Genomic DNA, 21,671 nt, shown 5'->3' on the forward strand with positions numbered 1-21,671 from the left:
TCATCACCTTATATAAAATCCTAAACAAAAGTTGTATGCTCAACAGTGTTCTGTTACGTTTTCTTCCTCGTAGTCAATTTTAAGAGGAAAAAAGGAAGTTGTATTTATGGATTATCGATTTATGACTAGAATACTGCTATCAAGTATGTACCATCAAAAACTTTGTAATCCTGACCAATCACAGTCCCGGCAGCTGGAAAGGTCTCTCCAGTACCCCTTATACAAATGAGCCCAAACAAGTTAACCATTCATTTTAAGTGATTTCATTTCCCAATTAACTTTCCATTTGCAGTAACAATAGAAAAGGCTTATGATAATAGAGAGAGAGGTAAAGAGAAGGTGGACAGAGAGCGGGAACCAACGAAAATTAACAGAAGGTGAAGGAGGAGATAGAGAGAGATTAAAGGAGGTAGGGGTAGGAGATGGACAGCAAGTCGGGGGAAGAGGAGGGGGAAGGAGGAGGAGGTGCACAAATAGAATGGGGGAAGAGGAGGAGACACACAAAGATGTGGGGGGAAGAGGAGGAGACGCACAAAGGGAAGGGTGGAAGAGGAGGAGACGCACAAAGAGAGAGAAGCACTGGTGGGTTCGCCAGAATATCACAAACTTGTATTAAACAATGGAAATCCAGCTTGGAGTAAAGACAATATTATGAAAAGGATAGATTACTACTCATCACACATCAGAGACGTTGAGTTGTAGACAGGTACAAGGAAAGAACTGCTATATATTTGAGCTTTTGGCCAAAAGGCATTCTTCTAAACATATATTCATTCATAGACATGCAGCCCACATGCACAGCCAATCTCTGGCTCCTGACAAGGGTCATATGTGGGCGAATTGGGCTTGTATAAATGTGTGAGTATTTCCTACTTCAGAAGGCCTTTTGGCTGAAAGATGTCTGTCTGTAACTCATCATCTCCCCTATCTGGTGAGTAGCAGTCTATCCTTTTCATAATAATATAAAAAAAACTATATATATTTGTGTCTGTAGGTTTGTATGTTTAAAATCTTCTACTTTTGAACCAATGGATTTATTTCAACCAACTTTACACACTTATCACCTTTTATCTGGAAAGAAGTGCTGTGGGAGTAAGAACCACCACCTACCTCCCAAAGGGATTGGGTTTTGGGTGATCATGAAAAAGAAGCAAAACATATCAAATGCAAATAACCAGACAATATTCATCCAGTATCTGAGAATGCAAGCACATAGCAACTTGCAACAAACCTTATACATAAATTCAACATTCACATCACATTTTCTCGCTGACACCCGTCACAAAATGATGAAAGGAAAATAATATTATGGCTTACTACATTTTCTTCATTCACGCAGTAAAACTGCCATATCAGGCATCACATTTTAATTTATTTTTACTTAATACTATCAGTATACCATTGTGCAGATAATATCCACAATTATAGCTAAATGTGCTTGCAAAATTATATCACTGTATGACACATGGTTCAGGAGATATCATTCATAAGCACCCAAATGCATGAAAAACTTTCTTAAAATGTAGTGCTAATTACCAAACTAGACCCAGGCAGCATTTGAAGGGAGCACTTAGTGACCTCCAACAAGCCCTGAACATAATTTCAAACATTTTCTAAACTACTACTTGTTTACATGCTAAAAGTCAAATATTTACACATTAAAATCAATTGGAAAGTAATCACAAGTTTTAAACAATCAGGTGTTAACTGATTACTTACTATCTGGACAGAAGCACTGTTGGGTTTAGCACCACATACATCCTGCAAGGGAGGAAAGGAAAAGGACACGACATTGAAGCATATCCCAGGAACACTTGGAGTGACTTCAATCACATTTGCTAGGTACATGACTTCTCATTTGTACGAGAATATAGGGGGAGTAAGATTCCTCCAACCAGTAGGAGTGGGAGGGTGTGGATGAGAAGTTGTGACATACAAACATTTGAAAACAATTGTTGATATTTATTTCCTGTATTTAGTTGACTTGGGATACTTAAAAAGGTATGAAGTGCAATTTTCCTCTTATTTGTGCAGTCCAGTGTGTCAACCAGTTCATGAGAATGAGCACTGCAGTTAGCTAATAATTTTATCAATGTGTTTCTGAACCTAATATTAAACCACACAGCTGAACACCACAGATATTTTACATCCTCTCTCGAATTGTTTGGTGTAAAACAAGGGGAATCACATCTATGTGCAATAAATGTCATACAGACATACATTCAACATCTCCTCCTAAGCGCCTGGATCAATTTCAACTTGCAACACATACTACTTGCTACCAGGGAAAATGATAATGTTGTAGGAAAAAGCAACACCCTCCCACTGAGGAGGTGGTGGCGGTGGTGGTGGTGGTGGTGGTGGTGGTGGTGGTGGTGACGAACAGGGGAAAAAGGGGGGGGGGGGGTGGCAGGAGGAAGGGGTGTGGAGGGAGGAGGAGATGGATTACCGTATTTACTCAAATCTAAGCCAGCACTTTTTTTCCGGTTTATGTAATCTAAAAACTCGCCTGTGGCTTAGAATCGAGTGCAGCGTAAGCGGAAATTCTGCAAAATGTTGGTAGGTGCTGCCACAAACTACTGCCGTCGAATATATATAGCGCTACACATACATGTTTTGCAGGCACAATGATAAATACTGGCTCCAAAACCTCTGCGTCAGTAAATAAATTTTAAAAAAGGTGGAAGACGAGCTTTTTTTCTCCGCCCCAAGCTTCGACCACTACATTTCCTACATTATCCAATGAAGTAAATCCAAATTCCATATTGTTCATCTTCGAATGTAGCAGCATTTCAATGAACTACGAAAATCCGACTCGCACGACTGGTTGGGATGTTTGTCCATATGGCCAACTCTACATTCTGAATTTTTTCCTACCTGTGAGAAGAGATGGTTGTTAATAGGAACTTTTATGAATTGTGAATTACATGCAGTATTCTCTTCACCATAAGAATAATGTGAATATAAACATTTTGCCATGTATTCTTTCGTGTTTGCTGCTATCTCATTTAAATCCTGTCTGTCTAATAAACTACGAAACTTAAGTGAGACAACAGTAAACGCGGAAGGATATACATATTATGCCATGTTTATATTCGTATTATTCTTAAGCCTAATAGTGATACAGTCAGAAATGAAGCACGGCAATTGACTACATTTTTAAATCTAAGATGACTAATTTCTGTGCACAATGTAATGAACTAAAGAGGCGTCTGCAAAGATTTTCACACGGAGAAAAATTTTCGCTAAACTCTCATTCAGAACATCTTCTATCATCTGCAGTCTATTATTTGGTTCTTGTTGATCATTATCAAAGAAAGCAGCAGTGTAAGTAACAACAAATAGTAGTCTCTTGCCATTGTTTCGCTAATGAGACAATTCCTCTCTTTTCTTTCTTTCTTTTTTTTTAGCCATGCCGCGAGCGGTGGCAGGCTGTAAACACCCATTATCAGAATGCGACAAACAATGCATGACACAGTACAGTAATGCATTTTCAGCTTAGTGATGTAAACACCTATAACAAAGAGAACCACACTTATCAGATCAAAGAAAAATAAGCAATCAATTCAAACCAGACGAAGCACGTGAAAAAGGAAGGGTACACTTATATATATGGACGGAGCACCTGACGCATATCAATGGCTACCTGGTAAAACTTAACTGCTAAGCTTACGACTCAAACCAAACTACTGTAGTTGTATCGTCATTCATTCGACCTAAGTTGTGTCTCATATTACAATGGACCGACTTGTTTCGATTTGGAGGTGCGGCCTAAAATTTTTCTCTCCCCTTGAATTTCGGCTTAGATTCGGGAAATTTTTTTTTTCCTTTATTTCGAGTCTCACTTTTCAGGTGCGGCTTAGATTCGAGTAAATACGGTAAGAGAAGATTGGAATACAGAAATACCTGGGCAATTTGATATTTTTATAAATTTTGTTCCACAAAACACTATTTTTTATTAACGAAAAATGTCTTGTAATGAATGATATTATTTATAGGCACATAAATATAACTTTTAAAGCTCAATGTAATAAGTTATAAATTTTTGAAGATCACCATTAATAAAATCCTGAGTATACTCATGCAGTGGACTTTGACTGAAGTATTCAGAAACTTAAGTCATTTTTCAGTTCTGCATGGATATGAATTCAAACTGTGTATTGCACATGGTTTTCTCTAAGTGGAAACCTTGGAGGAACTGACTGGAGCACAGGAGACGTAGCTAGCTTGTACCACTGACGTGCATTTGTCAGTCATCTGACAAAAAGTCATCACTCTCGGTCTCCAACGGAAAAATATGACATTATTCTTAAATTTCTGAGCTATTAAATACTATTACTACGTCGTCATGAGTACAAATCCCTGGTGGTCATGGAGACCTGCAGAATAGTAATCCTGGGGATTCTGTCTCCAAGGCCTAAAGGAACTGAAGCGGTAGCTACCAAGAATGGTAGCTTGAAGTGAAGAAAAATATAGACATGCACTTATGAGGAAAGGAGAGGTGAACGGAGATTACCTGCTTTCTACTTAATGTACTTATGCACATCTGATCGACTCGGTGTTCAATACAAGACCAGAATGATAGTGCCGATTTGCAGGGTCGGAGATTCGGGGGTCCTATCATCCTAATAAGAGGAGAAAATGAGTTTAAGATCTTTAATTTGATTTCACCAGGTGTGTGTGTGTGTGTGTGTGTGTGTGTGTGTGTGTGTGTGTGTGTGTGTGTGTGTGTGTGTGTGTGTGTGTGTGTGTGTGTGTTTGGGGGGGGGGGGAGGGGGGGGGGGGGAGAGATATATGTGGTCCTAGCCCCAGCCCCCTTGTACGCAGTGAAACTGAGTTTACTATGAGCTATCTCTTCCTCTTATTCCAGAAATGACAACCAGTGCCTTAAACATTAGACAGTAGGAGGCTTCACTAGCTTCTTTAAGGATTAATTACACAAATATTTTTGTCTTAATTTAAGATGCAGCAATAGTATATAAGTTCAAGCTTACACCCACATACCACCACATCATAAAATGTGAAGTATTCTAACACGGCAGTCTAACATAGCTAACTGCTACCCTGATACCATTTGACCCAAGAATGTACAGTGGTTTAGAACTGCGATGTAATAGCAAATGTAAAATGACCTGCTACAGTAGTTAGGTAGCACATCAAATGTCTACACTGGAAAAGAAATAAATCGGTAGTTATGGATGTCTAAGGTACATTCTAATTAGCTCCACCAAAAAGATTTTTAGCTCAGAATTATCTTCTCCCCTCAACTCAATACTGATCACAGAGAATTTATTCTATTCTGTAAACTTCTATGATCAGTCTGATGTCTCAAGCTGAACAATGTATGCACAAATTTTCAAGTGTGTATGCCTTCCTAATTCATACACTGTGCTCCATAATAAATTTGATCACATTGCAAACTAGACCATTGGAGCCAATGTGCTCTCGCCATAATCAATGATTAACACACTGGCTGCTGTGTGGTGGCGGCGGCCACAGCAGGACTGCACACCTGACACCATGTGGCCACCAACTGCCACAGCAGATTCTCATGCCTGTGTGCCTGGCCCGGTGGTGAAACATCTATCACTAAGTGGAAGTCAACATGTTACTAGTAACAGCAAAGAGACACACTTAAAACATGGTCTGGGCTACCACTCTTATTCATAACTGCCGCCAAAATACTTTAAATAATTAATGAGTAGGAAGACTGTATTAATAAGAAGAGGCATCCATTAAATCACGATCCATGTAGTTGCTTGAACGTGTTATGACTCATCTGTTGCATGCCTTCTCCTTGCTGAAGAAAAACGTCAAACAGGTGTGTGTGGGGGGGGGGGAGGGGGGGGTGCACACGCCCATCCGTGAGAGGAGGGGGAGGGGTGGAGGAGATTTCTAGAGTGTGGATATCAGGCTAATGGCCATTTTCTTGAAAGGCCTTCAGTTAATGTTTGTGTTAACTACTCAGGCAACTGTATTTCCTCAATGGTCTGATGTGAGTGATCAAACTGCTTTTCTCCACCAGTTGGAGGGTTTTTTAAAAATTAAGCACTTTGAGGAATACTTCACTTGATTTTCAAGGTGTCGCAAAATTTATTGCTAGATTTGCTCCCTCTTCAGCCAGCAAGGAATTTAGCTTCTGTAGGAAGGGAAAGTGAAATATTTCCTACTTTTTTTAAAGTGAGGTAACAAGTGCCCCTCTCCACAAGTATATCGTGGCATTTGTCTTCTGTTATGGATAACAGAAGCAGTATCAGAAATCATCCTAACTGTTTCTACACCTTTCAGGACATAGTGAAATGGTTAACTGTGTTCATGGGTGTTTGCCAGAACCCCTTCTTGTTGAGTTTAGTTGTCATTACATCTCAGAACCACGGAACACTGGGGTTCTCTGCACCTGGTCAGCAAAATTTTGAGTCTATGTTTCTTATTTCACCTCAGCACAAGATACTATTTTATGTGATTTGTGGACCTTGTCACTGATTGGTCATTAGTATGGTGACTACACACACACACACACACACACACACACACACACACACACACACACACACACATCCACTCAGTCTGGATGCTTTTACTTTATTCAAATGTAGTCAGTTGGTAGCACAGCATTAGTTAGCTCTGCATTGTTTATATCCAGGAGGAATATCAGTTGCTGAAATTGTTTTCAATATGTTAATGTGAAAACAGTTGCAAAAACTGCAGATGCTTTCTCATGGAATGCTCAGTGCAGACTAACATGTCTTAACAATATAATCTGTTACATATAAGTTAAAAGGTCTTACAAATTAAACTATTCTGTATTCTTTAATATTTTGATATTTATCACAATTTGTGATTAGTGCCACGCTTTGCAGTACTATCAGGACCAATTTACATCCAAGATTTAATTATTATAATATCTCAACATACTTACACTGTAGTATATAGTTCTTTGTTTGAGGTGTCCAACTAATTTTAAAGTTTTAGTCATGTAATTTAGTAACACATACCCTCTTGCTGCAATGACAGAATATTGTTAATAGCCATGTGTGTGGGACTACTGGGTGCAGGTGAATCATGTCCACTGTCGACATCACAGGCATTCTCATCATGTATGCCTGCTGGGTCAGGATTTGATACAGATGCCGACTGCCTTTCTTCCGACTGACTAGCAGCATTTGAAACGACTGGAGCCACATCCTTTTGTTTTGTATTTCGCTTTGCTGCCTTCTTTGCACCCTGTGCAAAAGTTATGGGAGTATCAGGACAATATAAAAATTATTTTAGTTATAGCAAAAATGAATCACATCATGCAAATTAAGTTTGACAAAGAAAAAATACATTTGGTTAGCATTTTGATACTTTGGCTTTCGATTTTTATGTCCTTCTCAAGTACTTCAGACCCTGTTAAGTCATAAATCTATAACTTCAGCTACAGAAAAAGAAATTGCATTAAGCATTATATGAACAATTTTCAGCTGAGGACAAAACCATGCACTTTCTGCATACTTAAAGTAATAGAGACGGGAAAAACAATATTGTTAGTAGTACTGGGAGTATATTTCCAAGTAAACATTCGAATTGCCTTTAAAAGTATTTAAATGATTAAAAAATGCTAGTGACTAAATAAATTGAAAACCACAACAAATAACATTTCCCAGGAGCACATGTAAACTATAAAAAAACGAAATTTTTAACCTTTACGGAAAAAGGGGGAATATCGCAGAGGAAATAATTTTTGAATAATTTTCTTAAATAATTATGGAAGCAGTCAACATTGGCATGACATGAACATACCCACTCACATAGTCACACCGAAACAGCATCATCAATAATGAAACTTTCTCATCTTGAGCGATACTTAATGCTGCAGACAGTAGAAAACACAACAGCAAGATCTTACAGGGATACTGAGAATGTAACTACTATAAATAAAGTCCTCAAATAAATTATGCCAGTCAATTCAAGAAGAAACCTTGTGAAATAAAGGCATCCTAAGTTTGTAGTAGACAAAATCTGTAGCTCCAGTGGCTACATCCTTCCTCTACTCTCTGAAGAAGGTGCTGATAAGAAGTGCACTCTTTGTGATAACAAATGACATTACTCATTGCAGAAATGAGATGCACTACGTTTGTTTGATGGCTGTAACATAGGGAGAAGTCTGAAATGGGATGCCTTCATCCAATGTTACCTCACCGGCAACAGAAACAGATTTTGAAACGAGACTGTTCAAGATCCAGCACACATACAAATCCATTCCTCAAGGTTAATTTAATGCCGTTTATTGCCAAGAGCATGATTGCTCCATCAAGAAAATGGTAAATAAAATCAAAATGTACATGAACTTGAGGAAAGAACAATTTGTTCCAAAACATATAAAGGGTGTTTTACAATCACTGATGTTACCCACTTCTAGAGGTTGTAGAGGGGACTTAGTAGGCCAAGTTTTACACATGGAACCATGCCCAGAAATGTCATCCAACGACGCTACAGAGCATCCAAGGTATAGGCACTGACATGTGTAAATGTATGTATATACAGGGTGTTTCTGTGATGACGTTACAAAATTTCTAGGCTGATGGAGAAGGGTAAATGTAACAGTTTGAGCTAACTGTCTCTAAACTGGAAATGAATGAGTCAAAAGTTGTAAGCAAAAACTGTTCAGATACCTCTGACAGTTGAATACATGTACTGGTACTGTTGGTGCTCAGATTGTAGGGTAGGCATCTTTCAGAGGTGGTAGTCAAATGTCTAGTAAACATGGCTGTAAAATATTCAATGGAAGAGATCTTTTCACAGTAGCGAAGATGAACAAGTACTCATAGCTCCTCAGGTATGCATTTTAGAGCCATGTATACTGGACATTTTTTTCCTTGTTTTGGTCCATACTACCACCTTTGAAATTAGCCTACCCCTCAAACTTATCAACAACAGTACCCGTGCATGTATTCCACTGTCAGAGGTATCAGAACGGTTTTCGCTTACAACTTTCGGCTTGTTCGTTTCCATTACAAGGACCCTTACCGCCAAATGGATAAATTAATCCTTCTCCATAAAACTTTCCCAAAATCTACCCGTTTTCCTAGACCTCTCCAGTCCTTTTCCTTCACCCCTCTTCCTTCCTCTTCAACCCTTCTGTCTGAAGAAGGAGCCACTGGCTCCGAAAGCTAGCCAATTACAATCATCTTTTTTATGTGTGTGTGCTGCCACTGCTTGGTGAGTAGATTTTTTATCCATCCAATTAAATGATTGTGTCATTAATAGATTGTTTTTATTGTTATCCTAGAATATTTGTATCATCATCATCATCATCATCATCATCATGGAACCATCCTGCAAGTATGTATATTTAGAGGTGCCAGCAACTATAAATTTAGTGCTCTGTAGTATCACAGGATGACACTTCCAGACACAAGTTTCTTTGTAAAGCTTTATCTACTACATCCCCTCTACAACATCTAGACGTGTGTAACATGAATTATGAAACACCCTACATAGTGAACCTCAGTATGTTGGAAATCCATGGAAACTGAAAGAGAGACAAACAGCCAAGATTCAAATTACGAAGTAAAAATAATGAGCTAGTGGTAATCAACAGGTTGTGAGCAAGAGCTACACACAAGAGAAATTACAGAGAGCAAATGGAGACAAAGGCAAATGGAGAAAACGAGCAGAAGAAAAAATTGAGGTAGGCATGAACATTTTCAGTCTATCTTTTTTTTATTTCAGTAATACTGAGAGACACAAACAAGATAGTTTGTTTCTTTTATGGGCATGCTTTATCTGGGAACAATTCAACTTGTGATTAAATACTCTAAAGCATTTCAGAAAATTGTGACTTCCATGAAATCATCCTCCTGTGTAAGAGATCCAACTGTTTAGCTACAAATAAAAAGGTGCTAAAATATACCTGATTAAGTAGTTTGTAGCATGGATGTACACAAAACTGTGTAAAACATATTTTACTCAGAGACACAAACCTTGACTATGCTAAAAATGATCCATCTCACCCCATAAGGGTTCTGAAATCATGGACACAAGTAGCACACTGACTGCTGCATTACATGTGTGATTCAGGTGTACATTAACATTTCCTAATTCATTTCTTTAAAAAGCAGGGGAAAAAGTACACCCAATACCTGGTATTTATTACATATACCTGCATGTCTAATGTGTAATAGAACAAGAAGTGTGTTCAAGCACATGGATCTACAGTTAGTTAACATTTGTTAATGGCTGGCGAGTCTCTGGGGGACTACCAATTCATGACAAACAATGTACTGATGTGACTTTCAGGCCTTCCAGGCAGTTACAGTTAATGTGTGTCAATTACGTCTGTCGCCCGATCACGTTTTGTGAATCCTCCAGGCAGCTGCCTGTGAGGATCCCCACAATATATCCTCAAGGCAGCTGCTTGTGAGGAATATCGCAGAATACATAAAACATGATACACCGACAAATATTCCTAACGTAGTTCAAAATAATTCTGGTAATTCTACACTGGTGTAACAAAAGTAATGGGATACCTCCTAATATCATGTTGGAGCTCCTTTTGCCTGGTGTAGTGCAGCAGCTTAGCGTGGGATGGACTCCAGTCATTGGGAAGTCCCCTGCAGAAATATTGAGCTATGCTGCATCCATAGCCACCCATAATTGTGGAAGTGTTGCTGGTGCAGGATTTTGTGCACAAACTCACCTGTTGATTATGTCCCAAAGATGTTTGATGGGATTCATGTCTGTCGATCTGGGCGGGCAAATCATTTGTTCGAATTGTCAACAATGTTCTTAAAATCAATTATCAACAATTGTGACCAGTGACAATGCCAGCACTGTTTAGGAACATGAAGTCAATTAATTGCCACAAATGGTCTCCAATAAGCTGAATATAACCATTTCCACCAGTTCAATTGGATCAGAGAACCCAATCCATTCCATATACATACAGTCAACACCATTATACAGCCACCATCAGCTTGCGCAGAGTCTTCCTGACAACTTGGGTCCATAGCTTTGTGGAGTCTACACTGCACTCGAACCACGCAATCTGCTTTTACAAAATGAAATCGGGACTCACCTGACCAGGCCATGGTTCTACAGTTGCCTAGGGTCCATCCAATATGGTCATTAGCCCAGGAGAAGCACTGCAGGTGATATCATGCTGTTAGCAAAGGCACTCTCATCAGTCGTCTACTGCTGTAGCCCATTAATGCCAAATTTCGCTGCACTGTCTTAACGGATACACCCTACATAATCAACCTCAATATTTTGGAAATAAATGGAAACTAAACCATGTCCCACATTGATTTCTGCAGTTATTTCACGCAGATTTGCTCTACGCACAGTTTGCTCTATGCAAATGGTGCCGAGTTGGCCGTGGTGAGATGTAATGCCTGAAATTTGGTTGTCTCTGCATATTCTTGATCCCGTGGATCTTGGAATATTGAATTCCCTAAAAAATTTCTGAAATGTAATTTCCCCCGTGTCTAGCTCCAACTACCGTTCTGTGTTCAGAGTCTGCCGATTCCCGTCATGTGGTCATAATCATGTTGGAAACTGTTTCACATGAATCACCTGCGTACAAATGACAGCTCCACCAATGCACTAACCCTTTATACCTAATGAACGTGATTTGCCACCTATGTATGTGCATATCGCTGTCCCATGACTTTTTTCATCTTAGTGTAAAGTAAATTAAGTGTTTATCATCTAAATATACCTGCAGCAACCATGTATAATAATCTTTGCACTTTTGTCTTTTCACATTTTCATGTATCCAGCACATATTTCTGAAAAGTTTTCAACACCAATTATAAACTTTTAGGTTTTCTATGCTATTTCTAATTCAAGGCATCGAGCATCTAGCATACAAATGAATCCTCCACTTTTGCTTTTTCCAATACAGTTAATAAGAAAAGAAGTTCTTCCCTGTCCGACAGTGCCACAATTACCATTGATGCAGAGGTGATTTCGCAATGGTGCGAGCTGTCTGCCATATACAAGTCATCAACACCGCACAGAACAACTGAAACACTGACTCACTCTACCTACCTTATTAAAATTATGGTTTATTATAAAATTAACAATGATTTCTAAAAAAAGAAATACAAATTTCACCAACCTTTTAAATATTCATGGATGATTTTAATTACTATAAATTAAGTTTTCTATAACTGTGATTTCTCAAACAAAATAATATTCAGAAACATAAATATACTCACACCAGCAGTCTTTACTGTAGCCGGATCCGAAGGCCAGTTAGCTAGGCGTTCCTCATAGGCACTGAGGCAGAGTATTGAAGACGTCAAATACTCACTGAGGTTTATGGAAGGAGTGCTGATGACTGTTTCTGGTGGAGGTGCCAACCTCAGTAGAGGTTCTTCTTCTTTGCAATAATCTGCAACTGGTTGTGATAGTTCTTCTGCATTAACTGAAGAGAGAAGACGATCTCTCTGAGGTAAGTGTTAAGGAAATGAACATAGTTTCAGTGAGAGACAGTGTTGCAAACTGTCACTTCAGAAGTTTACTACAAGAGATTCTAGGTAGGAAGAAGAATGTTCAATGTTCTGTTTATCTCAAGATTGTAAGTGGCTGACCAGTAGCTGAACTAAAAGCTGGCAGCAAAGTTATTGCCACCTGACAGTCAACTGGGAGTAAGCTGCTCAGTTTGGTCAAGATCCCATCAAATGTCATTTGAATATGGAATCAATGGGTTCAGAAGGGCTGTACCCAATACAATGCCAGATGGACCCATGTGACTATAGTTCCTTTAAAATTACTTGATAGTTGATGCCCGTCCCTTGGTCCTGCAGTGTTGCCATATTGCCTAACGTTCAGTTAAAGGTGACACGCAAACACGGCTAATCACTTCACATGTGCTAAAATGCTGTACATGTAACATGTGTTGAAAGCTGTTGCCATCAGATACAACAGGAACATAAGTTTCTCTGTCCACAGATGATTTTAAATGACCAATGACTGAGCTGCAGCAGGCAAAGCATTTTGTAGCCTTCAATTTACACTTGTGTCCTAACTGCAACCTCTTGATATGCGATGTACTCGAGAAAACAGTTGTCAGCAACCTGCGGCGGAACTGTTAATCATGCTTGCTTTCCTCACAGCAACTAAAGCTGACCTGTAGAAGTAAACTCAAGACAAAAAATTCAGTTTCAGCACTAAAAGTGAACTGTAACACCCCATTTTTGCTACTGGAGCTGACGCAATACTTACCAATGACCAGTACTGGTTGTAACTCATTTACAGGTTATAGGCAATACAGGTACATTCCAAATGAAAAAAAAGAATGATATGAAGAAAAATAAGAACAAATAAATTTAATACAATGATGAAAATGATGCGACGAAAGGTTAAAAATAAAAACATTGAAACCTATTAACTGACAATAACAACAATCAAAGTCATTTTGATAAAAGATTTAAAAATAAAAAAAGTTATATTGGCTGAATGGATTTGAACTCACAACCTTCTGTATCTCTTATTAACATTACCACTGCACTACGGAAGACCTTTAGATTCTGTTGTTAAATTTGTGTACCTTTAAAAGCAACAATCATTTGCTGCCTCCAAAAAATTCGATTTCACATCATGTCGTATGAAGTTTTCAAACTGTAGGCCAATCTATGTGATGACAATTGAATATGTAAAGCCGAGTCGCATCTTGGGTGAAAGAATCCAGTAGTGGTGTGTACGAAACATGCGTTATTTCATCACCATTATTATGTGTGTTGTTTTGGGGGTGTTTATCATGTGCGATGAAATGTGAGGTAAAAGGGCAGGACCCAAGATTTGGGATCCAAACACAACAAGAAAAAAGCAAGACAAGCAATTGGAAGTGAACTGACTCTTTGTTGTGGCACTCTGGCAATGGCAAAAAATTCACACATGACGTTTAGCACTCTGATTGGAGAACGACATAGATGGAGATCTCCAACATGTGAAGTGTCGCTACAAAGTAATTTTAATCCAAATTATAGTGCCTGACAGAAGGACAGACATATTGTTCATTAGGTTGTGCATGATAGTCCAGTAACATCACATACCTTGAGCAAGGAAATGGGTGTGATGTTTGGAGCACCAAAGACTTCCATCAAGGCAACAATTTTTTGGCAGTGGCATGCCCTACAACAACACTGGACACAGGAATGGCACCACATCACCTTACCAGACAAGTACAGGTTCTGCATTTAGCATCACAATGGACATATTCGTGTCTAGAATTTCTGAGGAGAACAACCATTACCAGATTGCATTAGTCATTATCATCATCATCATACAGGCCCAGCACCTGGTGTGATGGTGCGAGGTGACATCGGGTACACAGACTGATCACCTCCAGCTCACATAGCTAGTAATTTGGACAGAAGCCTTTACATTTCTAGACATGTCAAACCTCATAGCTGTGCATATCTCCGACATCCCCTTGCAGTCTTTGTTACTGTCAGGGATTGCGGATCTCTGTACTAAATTTCACAACTTTTACACCCCCCCGATTAGCTACAAATTTAATCATGTAATGTTCTTGCTAAATGCATACACACATTTACTTCCTCATGTTGCAATTTGACTATCCAACAGTAAATGTGTACTGCACCAGAACATATTTTGGCAGATAATGAGGAACAAATAATGCTGCAATGGAAGTTATGTATACTGCTGTTTCGAGTGCAGCGAAACTACACGAGTCTAAAGAGAAAAAAGAACCATCAACACTGAGATTCCTTTCATATGGAGTGCAACAATATTACTTTCATTTTAATCATGATGCACGAGTAAGGATACATGCTTCAAATGTTCTGGTCGCCACCTATACTGAAGGTAGTTGACTAGTGTGGAAAGACGTCTTTGAAGAGGTAAACTGGTGCGAGCCCGAGGGTTTTGTGCAACAGACTGCACACGGGCCCACGATTTGCTGTCACGAGGACGCAACTCCACTATCACACGGTTAGGCAATTTCAACTCATCCTGAAGTTCTGCAACAAGACAATATCTAATACAAAAGCAGAATCAATGAGAAGGAATATTACATTAAAGTTTTTAAATCAGCTGTTGACTATGATGTCTAATTTAATAACTATAACTACATGTCTTCAACAATACAGCATACAATGCATAACACACTACAGAGAGAGAGAGAGAGAGAGAGAGAGAGAGAGAGAGAGAGAGAGAGAGAGGGAGAGAGCGAACATAATATAAGAACCTTGGGACTGTGGAAGGAAGGGAAGGGAAGGAAAGGAAAGAGCTATAAACAAGGTTGCCACAAGTTTCCCCAACTGAAATTCCTTGATATTTCCCTGATTTCAAGACAAGTTTTAGCTTTTTTCCCTCATAAATTTTGAGATCAAGAGTACTGGTAAGTAAAGACATAAGTTTACAAAAAAAATGTAAGGACTTTTCTATTTCTCCCCCACGTGAGCAAAAATTTTAAGTACTAATATCAGCATCTTTTGTAATAAACTGGTTTTAGGTGGAGGAAGCAAGCCAAATGGTAAGTGTGTTTCATTAAGACCACTGTTGTTATTTTATTTCAATAAAACGAGACACATTTGGTGGAGTTGCAAGATATATTTAAAATGCCATCATTGATTTTAGAAATAACCTCAGAAAAATGTAAGTGTCTTGGAAGAAGTGTATAAGGTGGGGAAGAGTTATGTAAACCAACACTATAGGTGACCGCCAATAACATGTTGGTTCTACTATGTTCATTATTGTCGGTTATTACCCACTGTGTTATGTTTATTATTTTACAGGTACTATGTGATTTTTCTTCCAAGGCATATACGTGTACATAGCATACAAACCGCCAGCGACTGCCACAATTTTCTTCTTCTTATCATTCATACTTTCTAATATATAAACTTGCAAATTAGTGGGAAATGATGGGTTTCAGATCGGCAGAAATGGACAGCTCTTCACGTGTCAGAGACACCATGTTGATGAAATAAGACTGCAGTGACCAATCCATGCAACAGATAACTTGCACAAATACTCTGAGAAAAAGTACTAATGAGGACAGGTAGCAACTCACCATAAAGATGATCGCTGAGCTGCAGACACGCATGTAGAAAAGAGAACCACACTCTCACAACTAAATGTTTGGGCATAGCCTTTGTCGGAAAATGAGCACATACACAATCACACAATCTCTCAGACACAACTCGTGCACACTTGACCACAATCTCTGGCCATTGCATCAACAATCTCTGAGAATCAGATCCAAACAAACCACTCCTCACACCTCCCTGCCTCTCATCGGCAGCTGCTAGGCTAGTGGCAAGAAGTGATGACAGCACTGACTGCAAGCTGAGGGGAGTGGTAGGAATGGCAGAAGCAGTAAGAATGAGGGAGTAGGGAAGCGACACCCAGCCAGCAACGATGCACGACATCTCATAAACAAATCATTTCAACTACTTAGACAAAAACAAGATTTTTCTAGAGTTTTTCCAAATTTCCCTGATATTTCCCTGACACGTTTGAAATTCTGTGATATTCCCTGATTTCCAGAACTTGTGACAACCCTGTATAAATGTGTCATTGCTAAGGAGCAAGCAACAAAGCAAGGTATAAACAATAATGAGTAAAAAATGAGTGCGGGATAATTGGAAATAAATGGCTAGGTTAATGACATGTGAGGTGTAGTAGACCAACAACAGAAAAAAAAAGAGGTGGGGTTACACATAAAAGAGGAGAACCTCCATAGTAAATCTTGTAAAAGGTGGAGAATTAGATCTGATCATAGTGTGCAGATGAAGGATGGGGTGCTGTAATGGGAAGGTCATCTCACAGACAGTGAAGCTAGGCCACTGGAGTTTGGTCAATTGTACTGTGTGCTGAATATTTTCCATCACCAACAGACATATTGCATGCACCACATTCAGTTTACAGGGCAAGATATCTGTTGCTGGCTTATGTACACGAATAATGGCAGACCAATCACGGTAAAAATATAAATAGCTGTACACCACAGGTTATGCATCACTAGCTATGTGATAATGATAGGCAGAAATACTGTACAATCATCTGAGTTAATGGTAGTTTGGATTCCAAAAATTATTTAAAGTAGGTCTAACTACTCAAAGTATGCAGTAATTGAAAACCTGTTTAAATGTGGTGAAATGAGGTTTCCTTCCACAGCATTAGTACCGCTACTAATATAACTGTTCTTTCACACAACTGCATACATAGATAGGAAGGCTTTCATAGGATGATTTGCGTATACATTCAACAGTCTCTCAATACGTGTTTTTCAATATTTTCCTAGTGCACTCCTATAAACCGAACATACCAGTGACATTTGTGTCACATTTCTTTATATATATTCAGTAGCCTTTTAATTTTATTTGGTGCAGCTCCCATAACACTTAAGCTATATTCTAAGATGGAACACACAAGTGATTTGCCAACAAACTGAAGTTTGGCACCTGTCTTATCTGCAAATGCGCCTATGTGAACTCTCCATTTCATGCACCTACAAATTATTATGCACTAGTATCTGTATCAATTGACTGATTCTGATTTTCAATCATTGATATTGTGGTAATAGGATACTATGTTTTTTATTTAGTGAAATACATAATGTTTACATTTCTGAATATTAAAGAAAAATGCTAGTTCTTGTCTTGTAACACTTCGAAATTTTATCAAGGGGGGGGGGGGGGGGGTAGCTCTGAGAGTATTATTAATATTTTCCATGAGGTCACCAATATACAACAACAGCAAGGGTCCTAATACATTTCCCTCATGCATCCCTGAAGTTACTTCTTCATCTGTTGATGACCTCACTGCGAAGAAATCCTGAATTCGGTCAAAAATTTAGCTTGTTATTCCATGCAATCATACTTTTGATAAGAGGTGTGGAACTGAGACAAATGCTTCTCACAAACCTAGTGATAATGTACCTACCTGAAAGGCTCAACCCTCCACTTTCAGGATGTTAAGTGAGATAAGAGAAAATCATGTTTCAGACGTCAATGCTTCCTGAAAGCCATGTCTGTTGACATGGGGGAGATCCTTCTATTTAAAATACCCCATTATGTCTGAGTTTAGAATATGCTGCAGGATTCTTCAATAGCTGAGTGTCAATGTGATTGGATGGTAGTTTTGTGGATCACATAGTTACCCTTCTAACGGAAAATCCAGGATGTAATAATGACAATATTATGAAAGGGATAGTTGCTACTCACCATATAGTGGAGATGCTGAACTGCAGATAGGCACAACAAAAAAAAACAGTCAAACGAAGGTTTCGGCCAAACAGGCCTTCATCAGAATACATACACACACTTTTTGTTGTGCCCCTGTAACTCAGCACCTCCACTAAATGGTGAATAGCGACTACCCTTTTCATAACACAGTGAAACCTCTTTATGACGTTCCTCCATATAATGTTTTCCTCTATGTTACGTCTGTTTTTTTCAGTCCCGACTAAAAGTCCATATAAACAATGTTAAATTTTCCTCTTTACTGCATTTCCTCTATATTACAATTTCCTCCAGGTAACGCTCACATTTTTGGAACCAAGGTCAATTATTTACTTCTTTATAATGTTTAAGTGACTGGATGTAGACGCATCGTTTTCCGTTCTGTGGATTCACAGTTTGCACCGGCTCGGAAAGCCCACACTCAGCATGTTTCATATGTCAGCGGCAGGAATTAATAGGCAGTGATTCTGTCACTGTTGAGGACTTTGTGGCTGTGGATGACAATGTGGCAACCACAGGAGTACAAAGTATTGAGGAGCTGACTGCAGAGAGAATCTTGGAGAATAATAGTGGTAGTGAAAGTGACAGTGACAAGGAAGATGACCCTGTGACCTCATCTACTAAGGCAGCTGAAGCCTTTGAAACATTCACGAGATATATGATGGTCCATAGAGTTGAGGACAGAACAGTTGTTCAACTTGCTCATTTGGAGCAAGAAATGATTTCCATAGAGTCTGGGAGAAATAGAAAACAAACATGCTTGCTTGAATATTTTAAAAAATCATAGGTATGTAATTTTCAGATTGCATAGGTTCCTAGAGTTTTGTGCAAATTTTAGTTACATTTCATAATTTAATTTTTTGATCTGTACCATTTACTGTGTTTTTATGTAATATGTTCAGTATATCATAAACAAAATTTGGCTCATATTCTATAATTGGGTCAACTGAAGAACGGGATACCACCTGTCAGCTTTGGACAATGATGTCATATCTTAAGAATCTGTTACAACTTTTTTCAGAACAAACTGATCTATTTACTTTCACCCATCCACCTACCGCACCCCATGTTTTAATTACAAAAAACTAATCATTTGATACATTGATCATTTGCAATGAATATCATATTACAGTCTTGTGAGAATTTAAAATGTCATCACCATTTGTCAAAGCTGATTAGTGGTATCCCGATCTTCAGTAGTGCCCTATAATTATTATTTGGAAGCCTTCCTCTTTATAGTGTTTTCCTCTATACAGTGTTCAGAATTTGTGGTCCCTTGAAAAACGTTATATAGAGGTTTCACTGTATTGTCATAGTTATCCTTCTTATAGACAGGAGTGACTTGTGCTTTTTCCCAGTCACTGTGCACAGGTTTTTCTTCATGGGATCTACAAAATGTTACAGTAAAAATGGGAGCTAGCTCAGCTACAAATTCTGTACAGACTCTTGAGAGGATCCAAGCACACCCTTGAGCTTTGTTTGAATTTAGCTCTCTTAGCTACTGCCCAGTGCCACAGATAATATCTATACCATTCACCTTTACAACAGTGTGACAAGTAAATTGTGAAAGTATGTCTGCAGTTTTTATAGTAATGGAACATTGGTTTCAACGCTTCAAGAACAGTGATTTTAACGTCTTAGACCTGCATAGTGGTTTAAGAGAGAATGTTTTCGAAGATGCAGAATTGGAGACATTGCTGAGTGAAGACTCACGTCAAACTCAAGAAGAATTGGCACGATTAGTGAGAGTGACACAGCAAGCCATTTCAAAATGTCTCAAGGCTATGGGCATGATTCAGAAAGAAGGAACTTGGGTCCTGTGTGACCTGAAACCAAGAGACGTTGAATGGTGTTTTTGTGTTCGTGAACAGTTGCTTCCGAGGCAAAAACGGAAGGAATTCCTGCATCACATTGTGACCGGGGATGAAAAATGGTTTCATTACGATAACCCTAAATGCAAAAAATCATGGGGATATCCCGGCTATGCTTCCACGTTGACAGCCAAACCGAATATTCACGGTTCCAAGATCATGCTCTGCATTTGGTGGGACCAGCTCAGCGTCATGTACTATGAGGTGTTAAAACCAAGTGAAACAGTCATAGGTGCTCATTACCGAATGCAATTATGCATTTGAGCATAGCATTAAAAGACAAATGGCAGCAATACAGTGAGAAGCACAATACAGAGATTTTGCAGCATGACAACGCTCAACACCACATTGTAAAAGAGGTCAAAAGGTACTTGGAAATGTTAAAATGGGAAGTCCTATCCCACCTGCCATATTCTCCAGACATTGCTCCCTCTGACTATCACCTGTTTAGATCAATGGCGCATGGCCTGGCTGACCAACACTACTGACCTCATGAAGAAGTCACACATTGGATCGATTCGTGGATTACTTCAAAATATGAACAATTTTTTCAACGCGGGATTCGTACACTGCCCGAAAGATGGTAGAAAGTAGTGGCCAGCGATGGAAAATACTTTGAATGATACATGTGTAACCAATTTGTTTAATTAAAGCCTCAAATGTTGGGGAAAAACAACGGAAGCAAAGTTGTACACCTTGTACTTACTTATCTATCCAGTGCGATGTTAACTATTCTTTTAAACTTGAGGCACAATACTACAACTCTTCTACATGCTTCTGCCTAGAGGTAAAGGTTTTGTGTTCATTTCTGAGATTGGACATGACTGCCTCTTTATCTAAATCACTTAAAATGCAAATCTTCCTACTTGTTTTAGCTGTCCTTTGTACTCTAGTAATCATTTTTGCTACAACTGCCTCATGGTCACTGATGTCAGTTTCATTATGAACATCTTCAAAGAAGACAGGTCTATTGTTATAGCTGAGTCTACAGATTTTCCACAGTGAATGGGTTCCTGAGCTATCTGTTCTAGGAAGTTAAACGATGGAAACTACAGGCGGGAATATCAACAATATAAGGTAAAAGCCTGCTAGTTATGTAAAGGTGACACATTAACCTGCAGACAAGAACAATGAAAAGACACTTCACGTTAACCTTCAGCCATAGCCTTCGCAAGAAAAGGAAACACAAACACAAACACAAACACAAACACACACACACACACACACACACACACACACATATTCATGCACAAAAGCAAGCACTCACACACACACACACACACACACACACACACACACACACACACACACACATATTCATGCACAAAAGCAAGCACTTCTCACTTACACAACATCCATATCCGACAGCTTGGACTGGAATGCAACTGTCACATAGAATGGAAGCAACAATCTGGAGGGTGCAGGGAAGGGGAAGGAGTAGCAGGGTAATTGGTGGGGGAAGAGTAGGGTGCTGTCTGGCAGAGTGCAGGGAACTGACTGTCAACAGGTGAAGTGTCTGGAGGCTGTGGGCAGGGAGATGAGACGGGGAGGGGAGACACGGGGAATGAAAAATAAGAGGGGGGAGGATGGGAAGGTGCAT

At 39.0% G+C, this 21,671-nt stretch overlaps 1 protein-coding gene across 1 annotated transcript in view; it reads right to left on the reverse strand.

The window, feature by feature from the left end:
- The window catches only part of LOC124804774 (protein cramped), a 193,841-nt gene that overhangs the window by 114,327 nt on the left and 57,843 nt on the right, over nucleotides 1–21,671 (reverse strand). The window contains 3 exon segments of the mRNA XM_047265095.1: nucleotides 6,996–7,224; nucleotides 12,204–12,434; nucleotides 14,782–14,972. Coding sequence (XP_047121051.1) covers nucleotides 6,996–7,224; nucleotides 12,204–12,434; nucleotides 14,782–14,972 — 651 coding nt within the window.

The sequence above is a fragment of the Schistocerca piceifrons genome, chromosome 7 (genome assembly GCF_021461385.2).
Source record: "Schistocerca piceifrons isolate TAMUIC-IGC-003096 chromosome 7, iqSchPice1.1, whole genome shotgun sequence".
Lineage (NCBI taxonomy): Eukaryota > Metazoa > Arthropoda > Insecta > Orthoptera > Acrididae > Schistocerca > Schistocerca piceifrons.